This window comes from Canis lupus, chromosome 13, assembly GCF_048164855.1.
Source record: "Canis lupus baileyi chromosome 13, mCanLup2.hap1, whole genome shotgun sequence".
In the NCBI taxonomy this organism is placed as follows: Eukaryota; Metazoa; Chordata; class Mammalia; order Carnivora; family Canidae; genus Canis; species Canis lupus.
Genome location: NC_132850.1, coordinates 12178051 through 12196507, shown reverse-complemented (window position 1 = coordinate 12196507; position 18457 = coordinate 12178051). Strand labels below are relative to the sequence as shown.

At 40.0% G+C, this 18457-nt stretch overlaps 1 protein-coding gene across 6 annotated transcripts in view; it reads left to right on the top strand.

Moving 5' to 3' along the window:
* ELAVL4 (ELAV like RNA binding protein 4) overlaps positions 1 to 18457 on the top strand; it is an 89535-nt gene that overhangs the window by 22180 nt on the left and 48898 nt on the right. For all 6 annotated transcript variants that reach the window (XM_072772183.1, XM_072772186.1, XM_072772185.1 and 3 more), the window contains one exon: positions 15935 to 16175. In XM_072772183.1, coding sequence (XP_072628284.1) covers positions 15935 to 16175 — 241 coding nt within the window. The remainder of the gene's footprint in view (positions 1 to 15934; positions 16176 to 18457) is intronic.

The following is an 18457-nucleotide window of genomic DNA, read 5'->3' as shown; positions in this document are numbered from 1 at the left end:
CCACAGAAGGCATTCAGAATATGGCACTTGCTTTGGTTGCAATTTGGAACTTTGTCTCTTCATAGATCTGTCTACTAACCACTGCCACCCGCCCTCCCTGTCCAAGCCTAAATTCCTAGAGGGCAGGGATCAAATGCCAGGGAACTCAGTTCTCTAACCATAATAATACATTTAATCTCTGCCACATTCCTATGAACACTGTCAACACTGAGAAAACATAGACACAGAATTGTTAAGTAACATGCCCAAAACCACACAGTGGAATAGGGATTTGAACCTAGGCGTTCAGGCTCTGGTGCATGTGTTCCTAACCATTATGCTGTGCAATAGATATTGGAGACTTGCTAAAATTGATTTGAATTGAATGAAAGTAGAAGTTATTGCGTGATAATGTATTCGCTCATTTGTTAAAAAAAACAAAACAAAAACAAAAACAAACCAAAAACATGCAAGGCATTCCTAGCTCTGATAGTTGTTGCAACAAAGTAATGAGTCCCCATTGGCTTTTTTGACTTTGGCTTATGTGACTTTTAGGAACTCTCAAAGGTGGAATTTTTCTGTGGGACTCTTAACCTCTAGACTGCAGCCAGATTCAGACCCAAAGTTAAAATGAAATAGGAGTTTAGGCCTGATGCAGAGGCAATCCGAGTTAGAAGGAATGTGGAGGTAAAGAAACAGAGGCTATGAAAATGGCCTTAAAAATACGTTCTTTGGGGACTGTTTGAAAGAAGCTGAAGAAGGCAAGAGTGATAAGGGCAATATAGCTTTAAAAGATAAAAGTGCTCCTATTTTTAAATTGATTTTGAAGAGGTGAGAGAGATACGAGAGAAGTTTATGATGAGAGCAGAGTGGTGGGGAGCAGAACAAGGAAAGCAGAGTTAGCTGTGGAGAGCAGGTGAGCCATAGAGAGCCATCCCTTTATTCATTTGTTCTACCAACAAAACCCAAAACTCTGCACTGGTCCCTGGGATGACGATGACTCAAACACAGTCCCTGCCCTCCACAGGCTCACAGTCCAGTGGTAGAGACAGGAAGATGGAGAGTCTGGGGCTGTGTGGTAAACGTCTGTGAGGGAAGCGTGTGCGATGGATGGGCCTGGAGCTGGGACAAGAAGGGGAGCTGGGGAAAGGCAAGTGAGGCCTGATGGTGGGAGAGGACGGCTTTCCAGGCCAACAAGAGTGTTCTTGCAGAGTGTGACATGGAACACACCCAGCGTGTACTCATTTGTCCTTGCTGGCTGCAGAAGGATGTTGCTGGGAGCTTGCTTTCCTGGGTTTATGGAGGTTGTGGTGGGTAAAGGAGGAAGAGGAGAATCAGTGACAGGAAGACCTGTCTGGTGTAGATTCCAGCTCTGCACCTTGTGAGCCAGGGCTAGTCACTCTACTTTGTTTACTCCCTGACCCCTGGTTTGCTCACCTATAAAATGCAAATGATGCATGGGACTGTGGGGGAGAAGGAGGCAAATCCCCGCTCATCCCTCAGGGTCTTCATGAAGATGGGATGGGGTGTTAGGTGTGAATGTGCTCACAGAGTCTAGCATGTGATTTAAAGGATTCTTTCCAGTGGCTTTGTAAGGGTTCATCTCGCTTCTGCAGGGAGTTAACAATTTCTGTGTTTTCTCTGTACTTCCCAACACATCTTTCCAACTGTGCCCTGGAAAAGCCTCTTGAAGTGAATTTGGTCAATGTAGCTACTCCTTTGGGTCCATAAGAAGGAAGGAGCAATCCAAACGGAGGGTGGACCAAGGATGACCCCCGTTCTTCCAGCCTGAGCAGGGTATGGAAAGCCAGAAATGCCCTCTGCTATCCATACCCAGAGCACACTGTGGCAATTTCCCGAAATTTCCCATGAAAACAAGAGGGTTTTCCTCTTGGGAAATCAGAAACCTGAATGACTGCACTTATTACATTTGAAGTATCTAACTTTAAGCCATTCACAGCAGAGGGTTTTTTAAAAAGGCAAAGTGTACCAGAAATTATGTTTGTAAGTGTTAAAAATGGTGCTTTCATGATTCACTTTTTAAAGTTCACTTAATCCCTTCCTCATTGCTCAGTATTTTCCTGACTGGTATTATTGTAAGAACTTATTAGTTAATGTTTGTGAAACATTTTGAAGATGAAGGAAATAGCTATTGACAGAGGTGATGAGTAGTAACATTTTTAAGTGTTCTTTTCCATTTCAGAAATTAAATTCCAAGGATAAATGTTACCACTTACTTCTTAATCGACTTTGCCACCTCATTTTAATGGGAATATGTATTCAGAAGGTTCCATTTTTGATAAGGAGAGTGAACATGTATTGAGTCCTTACTCTGTGCCCAGTTGTGAGTCAGATGCCTTAAATTTGTTATTTTTCATCTTCACAGCAACCCTGCAAGGCAGATAGAATTGTGTGTATTTTTCGGATGAGTAAATTTAAATTGCACCTCAGAGAGTCTGAAGTGTCTAAACCGAGGTCAAGGCTGGAGCCAATTTTCAAACCCAAACTCTCAACTCCATGCTCTTGCCATTGCACCGTGTAGAATTTTGAATTAAGATCTTTCCTCTAACAGCTATGTATTTGGCAGTTTTAGTGACTAACAGCAGATACGGTTTTAATCAGATTAGATCGTTTGCTTTCTCCAAGAGTCCTCGGTTGCATGTTACGGTGTTAGGAACTCTTCCCTCCAACTTGGAGGCTTCAGGAAGGGTACAGAGTTTGGTTCACACTTGAGGTCAAGATGCAGTTCTGGCTAAGTGAGACTGGATATTGCCCGAGGCCTTACTTCTTCATCCTGTATAGAGTTCAGTTCTTCAAGCCTCGGTTTCCCCAACTCTAAGTGGGGTGAATGACAGTTACCTATTTTGCAAAGTTGTGGGAGAATTAAGTGAAGTAGCATACCTGACAACATCTGCCCCCATTTATTATGCGCTAACTGCTGGTATATTGGAAGGAGTTCAGAGTAATTGCTTGCCTAAACCTTTTCTCGTGTAACCCAAAGCACTTTTTAATCAGTGTTACCACAGGAGCTCTGTTTATTGGGCCTTTGCCATGTTCGGGGCAGAGACTCTGCTGGGCACTCCGTATGTGCTTCTCTGTGACCACGTTTATGACATTATACATTACTTCTTTGTTGATTTATTTACTTCCTTACAGACAGGAACCCCCTTTCTCTCCTGTATTCCAGGCATTTGTCATAATGGCTTCTGGCCCATTGAAGGAACCCATTAACGTTAAGGAAGTTAGCTTGACTTTTGTCCCTTTGTACTGCCTTTCCTCTTCTTTTAGGAATGAACCTCAGTTGTGGGGAGGAGCTGTTCAAATGGAGGACAGTATCGTCATTATTAAATTGTGACTTGCTTTAAAATATGCCTGAAACTAAAAAATAATAATTTGTTTGCCCTAATTTGACAACTGTTGATTTTGAATATTTGTTAGCCTTTCACTTTTTTTAAGATAAATTTCTGGGATAAAAATACTATATCAAGAGTTGGAGAAGATTGCCAAGCAAATTTACTTTGTATCTGTGATTTTAAAGGACATGGTTACCTGACTCAAAGAAGTAAACTCTTTTCAGTACTTGAGTGTATACATGTATCTATCCAAATTATTCTTAGGGACTTATTAAATTAGTCCTAAATGGGTCTTATCTGAGAATTATATATAATACAGTTTGAATTTTAGTATAAAGATAATCATTTTGAAACCTTATCATATATCTTAAAAACTCTTACCATTTCTGATTTTTTTAAATGTCTATTTTACTCCTGCCCAATTGGTATGAATTAGTGAGATTTCAAAAGCATATCTTGAAAAGCAAAAGGTTATTTGTGAAGACATAACTATTAACTTATTTATTCTTTGTTCTAATCCAAAATTTTCTGTTGTTACAAGGCAAATCATAAAAACACATCTATTAAATGTCTTATGCTTTGAGGCAAAAAAAAAACATCTGTTTTTCTTTTTTAAACATATAACAATGACGAAATTTAAGTAAAGGAAAATTAAGAGAATAGAAAAATAAGAAATTCAGAGGTAAAGTTTGTGTTTAGAAAGAATTAAAAGTTTGCAGCGAGATTTTGTGTTCTTTCTTTAAACACAGAGGGCTACAGATTAGCCACTCATTTTCCTAGCAATATTACAAAGCGGGGACCCAATGAATTACAAGATGCAGAGGCCATAAAACTAAAGCAAACCCATCATACGGAGGACAAAGAATGTTAGCGGTTCATTGTCCTAATAAAGTATTTGTCTTAAAGTGGATAAATATTCTGATATGTGGTATTTGTGATTTTTTTTTTGCCTCCACACATTGCTTGTTGTTCATGAGATTTTTAATAAATATGTATTAGGAAGATCTCCGTATGCAGGAAGGAGAGAGGGAGAAGCTTAAAGAGCATGGCGTGGAATGCCGCTTGACAGTGTCATACATTCACAAGATGTCCTTGAAGATGGAGCACAGAACAGAGATCAGGGAAATTTTGGCAGCTGCAGTTGGGAAAATAAATGGCTGTTGTGTGATTGGGCAGATCCTAAAAGCAGGCTCCTGCTCAAACCATGTAATTAAGAAAAGTGGGAGCTTTTGTCCAAGTGCAGAATGTTCATAATATCAGAGTTTGTCAGCAGGAGCTCTTAGAACGGATCAGTACTTTTCACTCCCTGATCCAGGGAACGGGGTTCTTATAAATCATCTTCTCTCCTTGCTGTCCTCCTGAAGGTTGCTGCCGGGCGATAAGGCCGACTTAGATTGTAACCTTGCTAATACACAGTGATTTAGGTGAAGGAGAGACCGAATCACAGTCCGTTTCAAGAAATGCGATTTTTATTCATTTGGGTTCCTATGTGTCCTCTAATGTAAGAACAGAGTGTGGCCAAGGAGAGAGTCTGCAGGACGGCTCTGGGAGGGAGATGGAACCATTTTTAAACCTGTGACTCTAAACTGCTTTGAAGGATTTGCCATTTTCTTTCATTTTTAAAAATAACTTCCTTTCGGATCATAAAAGTGCTGTATTTTCATTATAAAACAAAAAACTTAGAAAATAGAGACAAGCATAATCCCACACTTTATTGTTAGCATTTTCATTTTTCGCTCTTATGCTGCACCTGTTTATATAATCAAGATAATCAATTTTTTATTTCACTTTTTTTCTATATTTATCATACGCATTTTCTCATGTTATAAAGCTCATTATACACATGATTTTGCCATCTGTGGAATGCTGTATCATGAAACTATACAATAACCTACTTAGTCACTCCTCCTTGTTGGGCCCTTAGATTATTTCTGTTTTTTCACTCTTTTAGAGACCCTTTTCATAATAAACCTTATCATGCACACTTTTGGTCTTTAGAATTTTGGATTCTTTTCTGAGCTTCAGAATGGATCCTTGGGTCTAAGAATCTGAACAGAAGGATCAGAAAAATTGTGCCAAATTATATTTCCACCAGTGATGATGAGAGAGACTATTTCACTGCACCTTCTTAAGGCTTGCCAGTTGCAAACATTGAATTTCTGTGTTCTCTGTAAGCAAGGTGTCCACAAATAATTCAAAGATACACTTCTCCCAGCCCAGATCTGTATTCTTACCAAAACTGATATGATAGAGTCCTGTTTTACTCACACTCATCTGCCTTCCCAGGGGGTGTCTAGGATCAAATACCTTACTAAAGTAGTTGACGGATAATGTTCTCCTATCAGACCAAAAAGTCCTTTTTCTAATGCATCTTTCTTATTTTTTTTAAAAAAAAGGAAGAAATGAAACAGAAGAAAAGGAAAAAAGAAAAAATTCAGAGAAGGAATGAATCAAAAATAAAATTTCAAGTGTGATAAGTAATTTTTAAATTTAAAACTGCCCTATCAGAATGATGTTCAGGATTTTTTCACTAATGAATGTGTAGCTATAATAACATGAGGTTGTGTGAATAGTCCATGGGTCTAATTTTTCGTGGCCACTTATATATAACATTGAAGTACTGAGAACCATTTTCTTTCACTCAGGATCTTTAGCTACAAAATGCCCCCAAATAATCTCTCTCCTTTGAATTGCACAATTGGAAGAGCCATTGGCATCCTACAATTCTTAACAAAGAGAAGGTTGCCCTGTGCAGATTTTCCTAGATACTGACTCCCTCTCTCTCTCCCTTTATTATCCTCTCCATCTCCACCTAGGTTTGTTAAGAAAACAAATATAAACTTTCATAGTAAAAAATATTTTATTTGTATTTCTGAATAATTTAATCTGTGCATAAGACAAATTCAGAGATGTGACCTAGTGCTGGAGATCATGATATAGATACAGAATAGCACATTGCTTTGTACAGCTGAATCTAGGTGAGTTTGCTCACACTCTGAGCCAGGAGCCAGGCATTTTATAAATACACAATATTTATGTTTATATGAATTGTACCATTGGCTCTTGGTTATGCATTTAATCAGAGATAAGCTCAACTTAATCAGTCTGGGGGCAGTTTTATAAATGATTCATTAATGTTCTTTCTGTGGAAGATGAAGGTAACACATCTACCATCACAACTGGTTCCCACCCCAACAGGTGCCCATAGCTTCTCAGGAGGCATTTTAGTTATTTTATCTACATTAAACATTCAGAGTTTGGGAGCTTAGGGGGTTGGATGGGAACAGAATTGTTTTCCAATTGATTTTTTTTATTAGATCTAACATTTTTTTGCAGGAAGCCGAAGAGCTTGGCCACAAAATTGCATTTATACTGAAATGAAAACATTTATGCTCTTCAGATATTTCTTTAACAAAGAAAGCTTATCAAAAGTTTGAGATCATCTTTATTTATTGGCCATTTTGGAAAAGAGGACTGAACTGGGGGCTCAGCGGGTGAAAGAAAATTATTTTAAAAATCATCTTTATAATGAACTGGATGTTCACGCCACCCCTCAACCCTGGAGGGTTTGCTGTAAAAGTCTGCAAATACCAAAATACCCAGGAGTTTTACTAAGACTTCCCCAGGTTGGGCATACCGGAAATCATTTTATTTATTTATTTATTTTTTTAATTTTTATTTATTTGTGATAGTCACAGAGAGAGAGAGAGAATGAGGCAGAGACACAGGCAGAGGGAGAAGCAGGCTCCATGTACCGGGAGCCCGACGTGGGATTCGATCCCGGGTCTCCAGGATCGCGCCCTGGGCCAAAGGCAGGCGCCAAACCGCTGCGCCACCCAGGGATCCCCCGGAAATCATTTTAGACCCAGACTGAAGCCCTAAAGAAACACTGTAAGATATAAAGGAGGCCAGTATTTGTTTAGGAGGGCAAATGTGTGTGATGTATCTGGGGAGGAAGATTAAAAATGTGAATTTCTGTGAATTTGAGAAGAATGCCTAAGAGAAATTAAATTTTGATTATGCTTTTCATATCCATCCTGGCCCTGCTATTTTTAAGTATTAATGCTTCTTGTTCTCTCCAGCGGCTGCTGATTTTTTAAAAACCCTGACTACCCCCACCGAGAATACTCTTGGCATGCCTGGTATTCCTCTTCAGTGAAGAAGATGCTGTTTCAAAGGAGTAATGCCTCAAGCTTACCTCCTTGTTACGAAGTCATTTGCTTAGGACGTAAGCATTTAGACCAGAAACAGGATGGTCAGTTCAGTGTCAGGACATGTCTGGGTGTATTCCTGTCTGTGCTCTTTGGCAAGGAGGGAGAGTCGTTAGAGAAACTCTGGAGGCAACTCCATAAAGGAAGGGGTATATGCGATTGACTCTAATAATTTGTTTACCTGCCCTCCTCTCCCATCCTCTTGTCTTGAACCCTCTAAGGGCAAGGACAAAATTATTTTTGTTTTCCAGATTCCTAGAACCATGGCTTGGTCTGTAATAGCATTCAATAAACTTGTGTTGAATTGAACACACTTGTTTTAAGGATATGCCGAGAATTTATTGCCACATAACTTCCTAGAGTAAATAGGTCCTTCAGGTTATTTGTGCCTCTACCCAAAGGTACTATTAAACTGTCAGCATGTTTTCCCCAGTTGGAATGAAATTTTTTTTCTAGAGTTTTCTAGCTACCTTCCAGCAGAATTACAGAAACTTGCTACAAATGGTTTTGAGGGACACACGTACAGTCTTCAGCCAGATTCTTCTGCTCCAGGGGTCTTTGGGAGTCATCACCTGTAATTTGGTTTCGATGGTGGGGTGGGGGGGTAGGGGGGAGCTATTCCCAAGTTCCCTTTTCCTAGAGTGATCAGATCATCAATCTCGGCCCTGCTCTTGAGCCCCATTAATAACATGTGTCTCCTTCCCAGTTGAATCATAACCAGGAAAGCATTGCATTTAGAAAAAAATATTAATCTGAAGGGACTTGAGCGAATTAAAGCCTCTTGAAGAGAAGGAGGGGAGAGTATGGATTTTATGAGCTGACGGACGAAACTTTTAAAAAATATGAAATTGGGGGGTTGTAAGGACATTTTTAGTATCTTTCAAGGAGCAAGGAGAGAAGTGAGGAATTATTCCTAAAAATAATATCTGTCTTCAGGAACACAGAGCCTGCTGTGTAATTTTCTAACTTTGGGGATTTGTTTTTCAGGCTTTCGAAAGGCGGGTGAGATGCAATAGTCTGGGCTGCACCACCAGAGTCTAACATACTGCGTGTCAGGATTTTATAAGGGTTAAGTGGGAAATGCCTACAAAGAGAATTAGGACTTTTATTTTTGTTCTTATGAATGATTTAAATCTATTTCTTTAATGGTTCGATTCAGTGACTGCCCTTGGTAAACATTATTCTTCATGCTCTCGGGAGCGCTTGTTCTATTACATAAGGGTTAGCCTTTATACATAAATTTTCAAAAGTCCTTCCAACACGGTAAAAGAAAACACCTTTAAATACTCATTAAAATATTGAATAAAATACGTGTATGTGTCACAGATGTACACACTTGAGACATGTTTGCAATCAGTACACTCCATTAACATCTTTCTAGTTTCTGGGAGTGCTGACATTTAGAGGGCACTGGAGGTAGAGGGGAGAGGATTTGGAACAGAAGGATCACATTCCTATGACCTTCTTAGTTTCTTTTCTCTAGATCCTTTTGCCTGAGTTGAACATCATGACCACCCCTCTGCCAGAAAACCAGAAGTTGAGGACTGCTGGGAGTATAGGAGGTGTGCCCTAGGCTCTTGGATGACAAATATCAGTAGTGAGTTCTACAGTAGCACAGGTTCCTAGAACATAAAGCCAGAACCTTTTAAGTGCCTCATGAAATAAATCCTAAGAGTGTAAGTAGGTTAAGATGTGTAAATGCAAGACCATGCAGTTTATTGTTGGGACTGCCATTTTTTATGGAAAATATTGGAGCAAGGCCACACAGTATGGCCAACAGGATAGGATTGGTGAAGGGGCTGTGGTAGGACCTCTGATGTGGCTGGCTCTCTGGTGCCCAGGACAGTGACTGTCCTTAGTGGTTAGGAGGACCAGCCCTCTAACTCTCAGCCTGACTCTCCCCAAATTTGAGCAAATGAAAGCCTGTCAAGAGTAGGGGAACAGAGGGAACTGTGAAGACTTCTTGAGCTGGTGGAAGAAATATTAAATGCTGCTTTAAGTACATTTTTAGAAATTTACAGTGGTCTTGCTTAGTACACTTAAAGGGCCTTCTGGCCTTCTGGTCGTGCTTGCACTCTCCTCTGGCATATAGACCCTTCAGCAATAAATATTTGGTTAACGAATGAATGAATTCTGAGAACAAGAAACTATATGAAAAGAATGATTGGGAAGGAAGCGAAGTTTTCGCACTTTGATTGTATTGCTACTCTTAGAATCAACCAAAGGGTTTCAATCTGGAGACAAAGAATTGCCATTAGTGTACATAAAATGTGTGTGTGCATTTTTCTGGTGAGAATGGGCAAAGGCATTCAACAGGTTCTCAAGGGGTCCTTGTCACCCAAAGATTCAGCCCCTCCTCTTGAATGAATGCCTCTTAAAATCTATATTTGAAATAATACCTAAAGGTATGCCTGACATATAATAAGTACCCAGTAAGTGTTCTCCCCTCTTTTGTTATATGTAAAATTGGGTTGACATTAATACCTCTTTGGCTTGTACTTTACAGAGTTGTTTGAGGGATTTAGTGAACTATTGAACATGCAAGGGCTTTCATTCATTCAATAGTCTTTTATCCAGAACCTACCAATCGTCAGGCCCTCTTCTACATGCAGGAAGAGATGCTATAATAAACAAAATAGATGTGGTCTCTGAGCTATGGAGCTCAGAGTTCAGGTCACCATTCTTTGTGAACTGTAAAGTGCCATATTCAGTAAAGTATGGAGGTAGACATGTCTCCACAGGTCTGTTAAAGTGCATTTTTATGATATGGCTACCCCTCACTGCCTCTCCCCAGAAAGGGAAAAGTAAAACCTCATCTAAATGTCTATGACTGCACTGTCACACTGTACCCCGTCATTGTATTCATGTGTACTCAAGTGAGGTAGTCTGTAGACCTGGGCTCAAGTCCCATTTCCTGCTCTAACTAGCACTGTCATCCTGGGCAAGTCATTTTCTCTTTCTGGTCCTCAGTTTCCTCATCATTAAATTATGGAGTTGGGCTCTGTGGTCCCTCATGTTCTCTGATATCTGTCATGCACCCACATCGTGAACTCAGTGAGGGCCAGCTCCTTGTCTTTGTCGTCTCTGTATCCTCAGGGCCTGGCACAGTGCCTGGCATTCGAGGGCTCCATCTCTGTTCATCTAGCATTCCCAGATCTACCCATAGTGGAAGTAAACCTTATTTTTTATGTGCATTTGACCTGACAAGTCCAGGAAATAGTGTAGCAGATACCTTGGGTGGACAATAAGAAAAGACGGGATTGGGCAGGTAATTGGGGTTATCAGAAAGGACCTGGGGTTCTGGCAATAGAGATGCTCCGAAAGGGTTGGTTTTTTCAGGAGCACCCTAAGAAAGAGGCTGAACCTGGCCTCTGCTTCTTACCTCCCTCCACAGAGATAAATGACCCTGAATAGCGATCCAGCAGCTGCATGTGTGAGGCCTTCCCTCTTGCTTTTGTTGTATATTTTGCCGGAAAAAAAAATGGTGAGAGGGGTGAGGTTAATGTGTTGAGTGTGAGTAATTAGTCATTCAAACCATTGACATTTACAATGACAGGATTTGAGTGCGTACGTTATTGTGCACTGCTCTAATAGTTTATCCCTGAAATTTTCTGCCTGTATAATGTTTCTTAAAATATATCACAGGAACATAAAAGATTTAATGCAGTGCTTTGTACAACCATTAGAATTTGACGTCAACTGAACCTCCTCAATGCTCTATCCTGGATGCTCACTGTAATTCTGTTCTTAATTGCCATTCAGAAGAGGGAAGGAGGGCAAGTCAGGGGTTTGGAACCTGGTCAGCTGCAAAGTTGGCCATGTGACCCACACAGACTGTTTCAAGAAAGTACATAGGCATACTTGAGTAACTGATACATTTATTTGCAATGAAAATTGTGCTGTTAGAATTTCAAAGGCTTGGGGAAGGAAGTGTTCTGGTCTTGCTGAGCAGCCTCCGTTGCTTATTGGAGGATATGCTTTCCTGCTAACACACATTTACCTCTGGTCTGTTTCCCAAGTCGAGATTACAGGTGTCCTTCCTTTTAGATGTGTCATTAACCTTAAAATATTATAGTTTTGTATTCTTGAGTTTGATATCTTTAGAGCTTAGCAATTTCTCTTATTTTCCAAGTAATGTTTTAAAATCCTCTTGGTTCACTTGTGTGTCAGATTTCATCCTGACATTTGCTATTTCTGATTCCTTTTTAAAGCCTGTCTTGTATCTGGGATGTATCATTAAGACCAATGAGGGGTCTTATTACATAATGTATGTTAACACATTTGCAAGTATTTCTCAGCTTTAGAATGGTACGTGTTTATTGAGCAAACTCTGTGCATGTGTGTATTTTCATCAGTTCTTTCTGAATACACAAAAGGATAACTGTGTAGTGTGTGTGAACTGCAAAGAGATCTCCATTTCCATAAACCAAGAATGACTTGGCCTAATTTATAGGTTTGGTCAGTGGAAGTAGCTTGGTACTGAATGTTGCATCTCATGGATTCTTTTCAGAGGTTTGGGTCCAATTAAGGTTGGCTGACCTATGCATGGGGCTCAACTCCAGGAGTCGGCGTAATTTAGGAAATCCACATAAGATGTGAGGAGACCAGAAAGCTGGTTGGGGAACTGAAATTACTTTGCTGTGGACTTGGTACTTCCTGGGCTTCTCTGGAGCAGGGAGGCCTGTGAAATGTTCACATGGATGAATGCTGGCTTTCACCACACATGTCTGTGAGGCCAGCATCCAGTGAAAAAAAGATGAAGCCGGCTCTCCAGTGACCTTTAATAGTCCTGGTCCCATAAAGTCTCAGCATGCTTAGGTATGACTTACATTCTTCATACTCCAACATTAATGCCCAAAAAGCTGCCTTGGTGCAGGATATTTTCTAAGTGTTTGTGCGGGAGCCATAGAAGGGTAACCTGAGAAAGATGGAGAGCAGGGGGCAAGCTTTACAAATTGTGGGACTGGCTTTTTTGCCATAAAATCAAAAGGTAACAGTTGGGTACTCCGTGCTTCTACCAGCCCAGCATCCTGAGCTGGATAAATTCTGTTTTAAAGTTCCTTATCAAGTTGGCAGTGTTTCTTGTATTTGTTGCCTGGACACCTGACTTAGTGAAGCAGTGAGACGACATAGCAAATGAAGACACTGCTCAAACCCAGGAGGCCCAGCAGTTGGGCAGAGCAGAAACCTACCTCCCAGCCCGGAGCTGTGATGATGCTCTACGCCATCATCTCCATTAGCGTGTGCCTCCCTTGGGCTCATCTCCCTCATGTTTTCCTGGACAGAGCAGCTGAAGAGGCTTTGTTTGGGTACAGCTTCTATCAGTGCCGAGAAGAGCTTGATTTAAGATTCTTCTCAGAAACCCTTTGTTTTCTCCTTGCTGTCTGGACCAGCCTTTCAGAATCTCACAGTTGACCTGAATCCAAGAAGTTCTGATGATGTGGTAAGCGGAGCCACTTAAGTTACTTACATGATGGTAAAGAATCTTAGAAGCTCCTCACCTTCCTCAATCTGCCTTATTTCCCTGACTCCTCTTGAGACTTTTTTTTCTCTCTCTCTCTCTCTTTTGGTTTCATTTCCCATTTGTGATCATGCAGAAAAGGAAACAATTAGAGTAACACCTATGTAGGGCATGATGAAGAATAATAGTCATAATGTCTCCAGGCATTTATTCTGAAGAGAAACATGCAAGGGAGGCTTTATTCCAATTTACAAAGAGGAAACTGAGGCTCAGAGTATTGAAGTAGCCTGCCTGAGATCACATAGCTAATAAGTGGTAGAACTACAGGTTTTTTGTTTTTTAAAGATTTTATTTATTTATTCATGAGAGACACAGAGAGAGAGAGACAGAGACACAGGCAGAGGGAAAGCAGGCTCCCAGGCTCCCAGGCTCCTGGGATCACAACCTGAGCTAAAGGCAGACGTTCAACCACTGAGCCACCCACGCACCCCTAGATCCACAGTTTTAAGTCAGCTGTTACCTTGACTAAAATCCTATTCCTTTTTTTACTTTATCCCTTCTGCTTCAGTGAGAAAATAAGCAAAAATCAAAACAAAACCAAAAAAAAAGTATCTAAGTATTGATGAGGATGTACAGCAACTGGAACTTTGATACTCTGCTGGTGGGAGTGTAAGTTGGTGCCACTATTTTAAAAGGATATTGACAGTGTCTACTACATAGAATATACATCTACTCTGACCCAAAAATAGACTCCCAGGAATATTCCTAACAGAAATGTGTGTATATGTAAACCACAAGACATGTGCATGATGTTCATAGCAGCATTATCTATAATAATTAAAAACTAGAAACAACCCAAATGTCTATCAACAGAAGAGATAAATAAAATGTGATATTTTCATACAATGGAATTCGCTACGGCAGCGTAGAGGCAAAACCTACCACCGTATCTAACGACATGGATGACACCCAGAAATAATGTGTGAAAAGACATAAAAGAGTACATATTGTGTGATTCCATGTATATAAAGTTCAAAAGCAGATAAAAAAATCTATGGATTAGAAGTCAGTTACCTTTGGGGGATGGTATGAATGATGGAGATGGGGACACAAGAAAGGCTTCTGGGATGCTAGTCATGTTCTATATCATGAGCTGAAAGGTGATTACTCAGGTGTGAATTGTGTTCTGTTTATAAATATTCTTTGAGTTGTACTCTTAAGGTTTGCACACTTTACATGTATATAAAAGTGCTTATACCCCAGAAATTCTCTCAGCAGCTAAATGGTGATAATAATGGAAGCTGCTAGTTATCAGAAGTCTGCTAAGCCTTCCTTTCCTCATCTGTGGATGTAGAGAATATTAGAATATGCCTCACTGACTTTTTGTGAGGACTTAGTGAGAGAAGCCATGTCAGACGATTGGTAGAGTGACTTTAATGACTATCAGTGATGATGGACTACATTCCCACTACTACTCAGGGGCTTTCTTGTAAGATGGGTGGCCTTGTTCCCGTTATTCAAATGAAGAAGACTAAGACTCCTAGAGTTTCAGTCCCTTACCCAAGGTCACACATCTAGTGAATGGCAGAGCATGATTCCATCTTTAAGAATTGACCAATGTCAGAGGTGATGGAGGTCATATCATGAAGGACGAATAAGAGATGATGATAGGAGAGAGTGGAAATGTGGGACTGCTGAGTTGCATTGGGGCCATGAAAACAGGGTTCAGACCCAGACTCTGCCCGTTTCTCGTGATGCCAGAATTCATTGGATGTCTCTGGAATTCATCTCAAACATGAGTTTTGAACTAGATTTTATTTCCTTAAGTGCTTTCTGGTGTTGCAGTTTTGTGATTCTCCATGTTTGTCATGCCACACAGGACCTCTTCATAACCAGGCCCATGATATGAGTTCAAATCCATTTTCCATGTAGAGCTTTAATCCAGCCTCATCTTCTCAGTACTTTCCCTGAATCCCATCCTGTGAAGCAGGATTATTGGCTCCCCTACTCCATGACCATTGTCCTCCTGGGAGCCTGTGCCTGTGTCCTCAATAGACTGTAAGCTCCTGGAGGGTAGAGACTAAGATTTATTTATCTCTTTTTGTTTCCCCCCATACATGCTGCCTGGAACAGTTCACACATTTGTGGCAACTTTTGTTTAATTAACTATTTGAATCCAAATTTAATTTAAATTTAAACTATTGACTTTTTGAGTAAAGTCTAAGAGGGTAGCCTCAGGCTGTGCTGGATCTAAGGTGGAGACCTAGAGAGAACTCTTCCTTTATGTTTTTTATTTTATTAGAGGTCCAGGAGAAACAGTAATAGAGCAATTAAGGAGAAAAATCATTAGATGACTTCGTAGCTCCCCAGCATGTGCTTATGAAATCTGAAGTTTGATCAGTGCTTAAGCATCAGTGAAAGTCTAAGCTCTTCCCATATGGAACGGCCCCACTTAATTTAATGTCATTTTACTTTATGAGATAGTTAATAAACAGGTACTGTATTTGATCTTGTGAGCATAGCCCTCTATATTTAGTTTTTCAGCTTTAATGGAACTATAATTTTAATCATGATTATTACTTTACATTTTAATTATAATTTGGTGTGGCTTAAGTATACATTTCTGAGAGTGATTGTGTAATGAAAACAGGAATTAGCTTTTCATTAACAAAATAATGGGAGAGTTCCCACTGCATTCTAGTCTGTGTTCAAAATCTATGGGCTGGCCTAAAAATAGCAAGGGGAGTTTAACATTTTGGTTAAAAACATGCTTCTAAATTGGCTGTGTTCACAACCCAGTCTCTTTTGCTCCATCTTGCTTTATCTTGTTCTCTTTCTTTTCAAAATGGAAAATAAAATCTTGAAAGAGACTTTAGTTGTGTCTTTGAGATTTCAGGAGACTTATTTTTATTATTTTTATTTTTATTTAGATAATTAGCACCATGGAGCCACAGGTGTCAAATGGCCCGACATCCAATACAAGCAATGGACCCTCCAGCAACAATAGAAACTGTCCTTCTCCCATGCAGACAGGGGCAGCCACAGATGACAGCAAAACCAACCTCATAGTCAACTATTTACCCCAGAACATGACCCAGGAGGAATTCAGGAGTCTCTTTGGGAGCATTGGTGAAATAGAATCCTGCAAACTCGTGAGAGACAAAATTACAGGTATGTTCTTCTTCAATGTTCTAGGATTAGGATTAGCAGCTGCATTGTTCCATTAGCTGTACAGACCTCAGCGGAAATGTACACAGAGGTGGATGCATCTGAGTGTCCGCTATGTGTGCCTGCATTCAAGGATGGCATGGGTCCACAGTTGTAAACTCACATGTGTGTGTGCAACCACATAAGACCAGACCGCAGATTGAAAGGACTGGGAAGCAGATGAGGATGTTGGAGCTTCCTTGAGCTTTACTTTTTGTGAACTAATCCTTTGTTTTTATCCCCTTTTATTCTCAATCAGCCACCCCTTCCCTGTGTTCTATAGTTCTCTGTTCTGCCGTCGGCCCTCCCTGTACTCCACACGAGTTTTTATCTATTCCTTTATTCTCAAGCATTTGGTTTATGTGTGTCCAGTGTTCTTCCATGTGTCTGAGAGAGTGTTTTAAAGGGGGGGGGGGGTGTTGTGGACTTTGGACGGAGATCACCACTGCCCATTGTCCCTGGGGAGAAATACACTCTAAGGATAGCAGATTATTCTGGAATAAAACTACTCCAGTAGGAAGGAGAAGCTTAGTGAAGGTCTGCAGTTGAGGTATTTTGTTTTGTTTTGTTTTGTTTTGAAGATACTCTGTGAGAAGCCAGAGACTTTTTACTTGAACGTAAAACAATACCCAAACAACTTCAATACTTGAAATTTTAGCTTCTAATTTTTTTCCTTATCGACAACCATTTGTTGAGGACCTAATGTTTGCCAGACACTATGATTCTTTGGGGGGTAACATTCTCCTGTAATTTCTTTCAAAGTGAGACTATTTTCTTGGAAAACTGCTGGGCTACATTGTGATGGCAGTGCAGCCACTGCTCTCTGGAGCTCCACTCCTAAAATAATTCACACTCAACGGAGTATTGTACATTTTTCAGCATTGACTTTTGTTTCCCTTTCGGTGGACAGTTTAAGTGATGAGCCTGTATTAGAAAAAGGAAACTCTACCATTAAAATAGGAAGATATATCATGTTGGTTTTAAATAGGGAAATCCAGCATACATGTGTGCGTGTCGCTATATGTGTTCTTCTGCTTCGCTTGTAAATCTGTCTCCCATATAAATTAAGGCACTTTGCAAAATCATGAAACTAAAATAACTTGAAAATAAAAGTCACATAACCCTCCAAACATGATTTCCTCATCTATAAAATTGGAAAAGGATATTTTTCTCAAAGGGCTTATTGTGAGGATGAAATGAGAGACCGGATATACACGGTACTGCCTAGCGTACCGTCCAGTGCCTAGCGGTCTCTCAGTAATCGGGAGATGTTACTATTACAGATACAGGTAGTAGGTTACAGGGAGAGTGGCTGAACAGAGAAATCTTATCAAGGTCTCCAAATAGGGCCAGGGCTTTGGTGATTTTATCTGAGAGCGCCGGATCATTCATCCTTTAACAGAATTGCCTGTGCTCTCAGAGAGTCAATGTTTAGATTTCTGAATAATCTTTATATAATAGGATGATAATTCAAACAAAATTAAAACCAGTTAACCATATGATTCTTCCTCCCACTCCTGTATAGAAAATGTATTTTTGGTGTAGCCTTACCTTCTAAATAGGGACTCTGCCAGCTATATTAGTGAACATTATTAATCACCTTTTCAAAAGAATTCCCTTAGAACTGTAGTGAGATTTTTGTAAAGTACTGATTCATGGTGTTGTTCCTTGTTTTCTAAAGACACATGTTTAAACAAGCAGATTCCTTTACTGAAAGAATGCTAATTTGGTAGTTCACCGAGTGGATTTGAATAGGAGTGACAGCTTCGAAGACAGCCTTTAATTTGGTATACAAAACCAAAATTGTCAACTTTGGTTTGTTTAGCACCCTCTCCAGCACAAGCAGAGACATACAGTAGCATCTGAGCTTAAAGAAGAAGCTTATGGGTTGAGAGCAGAAATATAATTCAGGCACAAATTTATAATTATGCATTTTTTTAAATTTCAGACAAAAAATTTTTTCTATTTGCAGAGAACTTATGAGAATGAGGCAAAGAAATATAGAGAGACCAGAGATATTTGCCCTCATTTGGTAGCAGTGTTTAATAAAAGTAGAACTTGTGGTTGTAAAGAGCGCTTATTAAATTCTTCATTTACACTACCTAATTAATTCTAGCATTTTAAATTAACAGTGAAACTGGTCCCTGCTGTACCATTCCATAGATGCAGCATATTTCCTCCATCCACCAGTTGTTCAGGTTTAATTGACTACGCTAAAAGTCAGAGAAGGAGGGAGAGATTAGGGC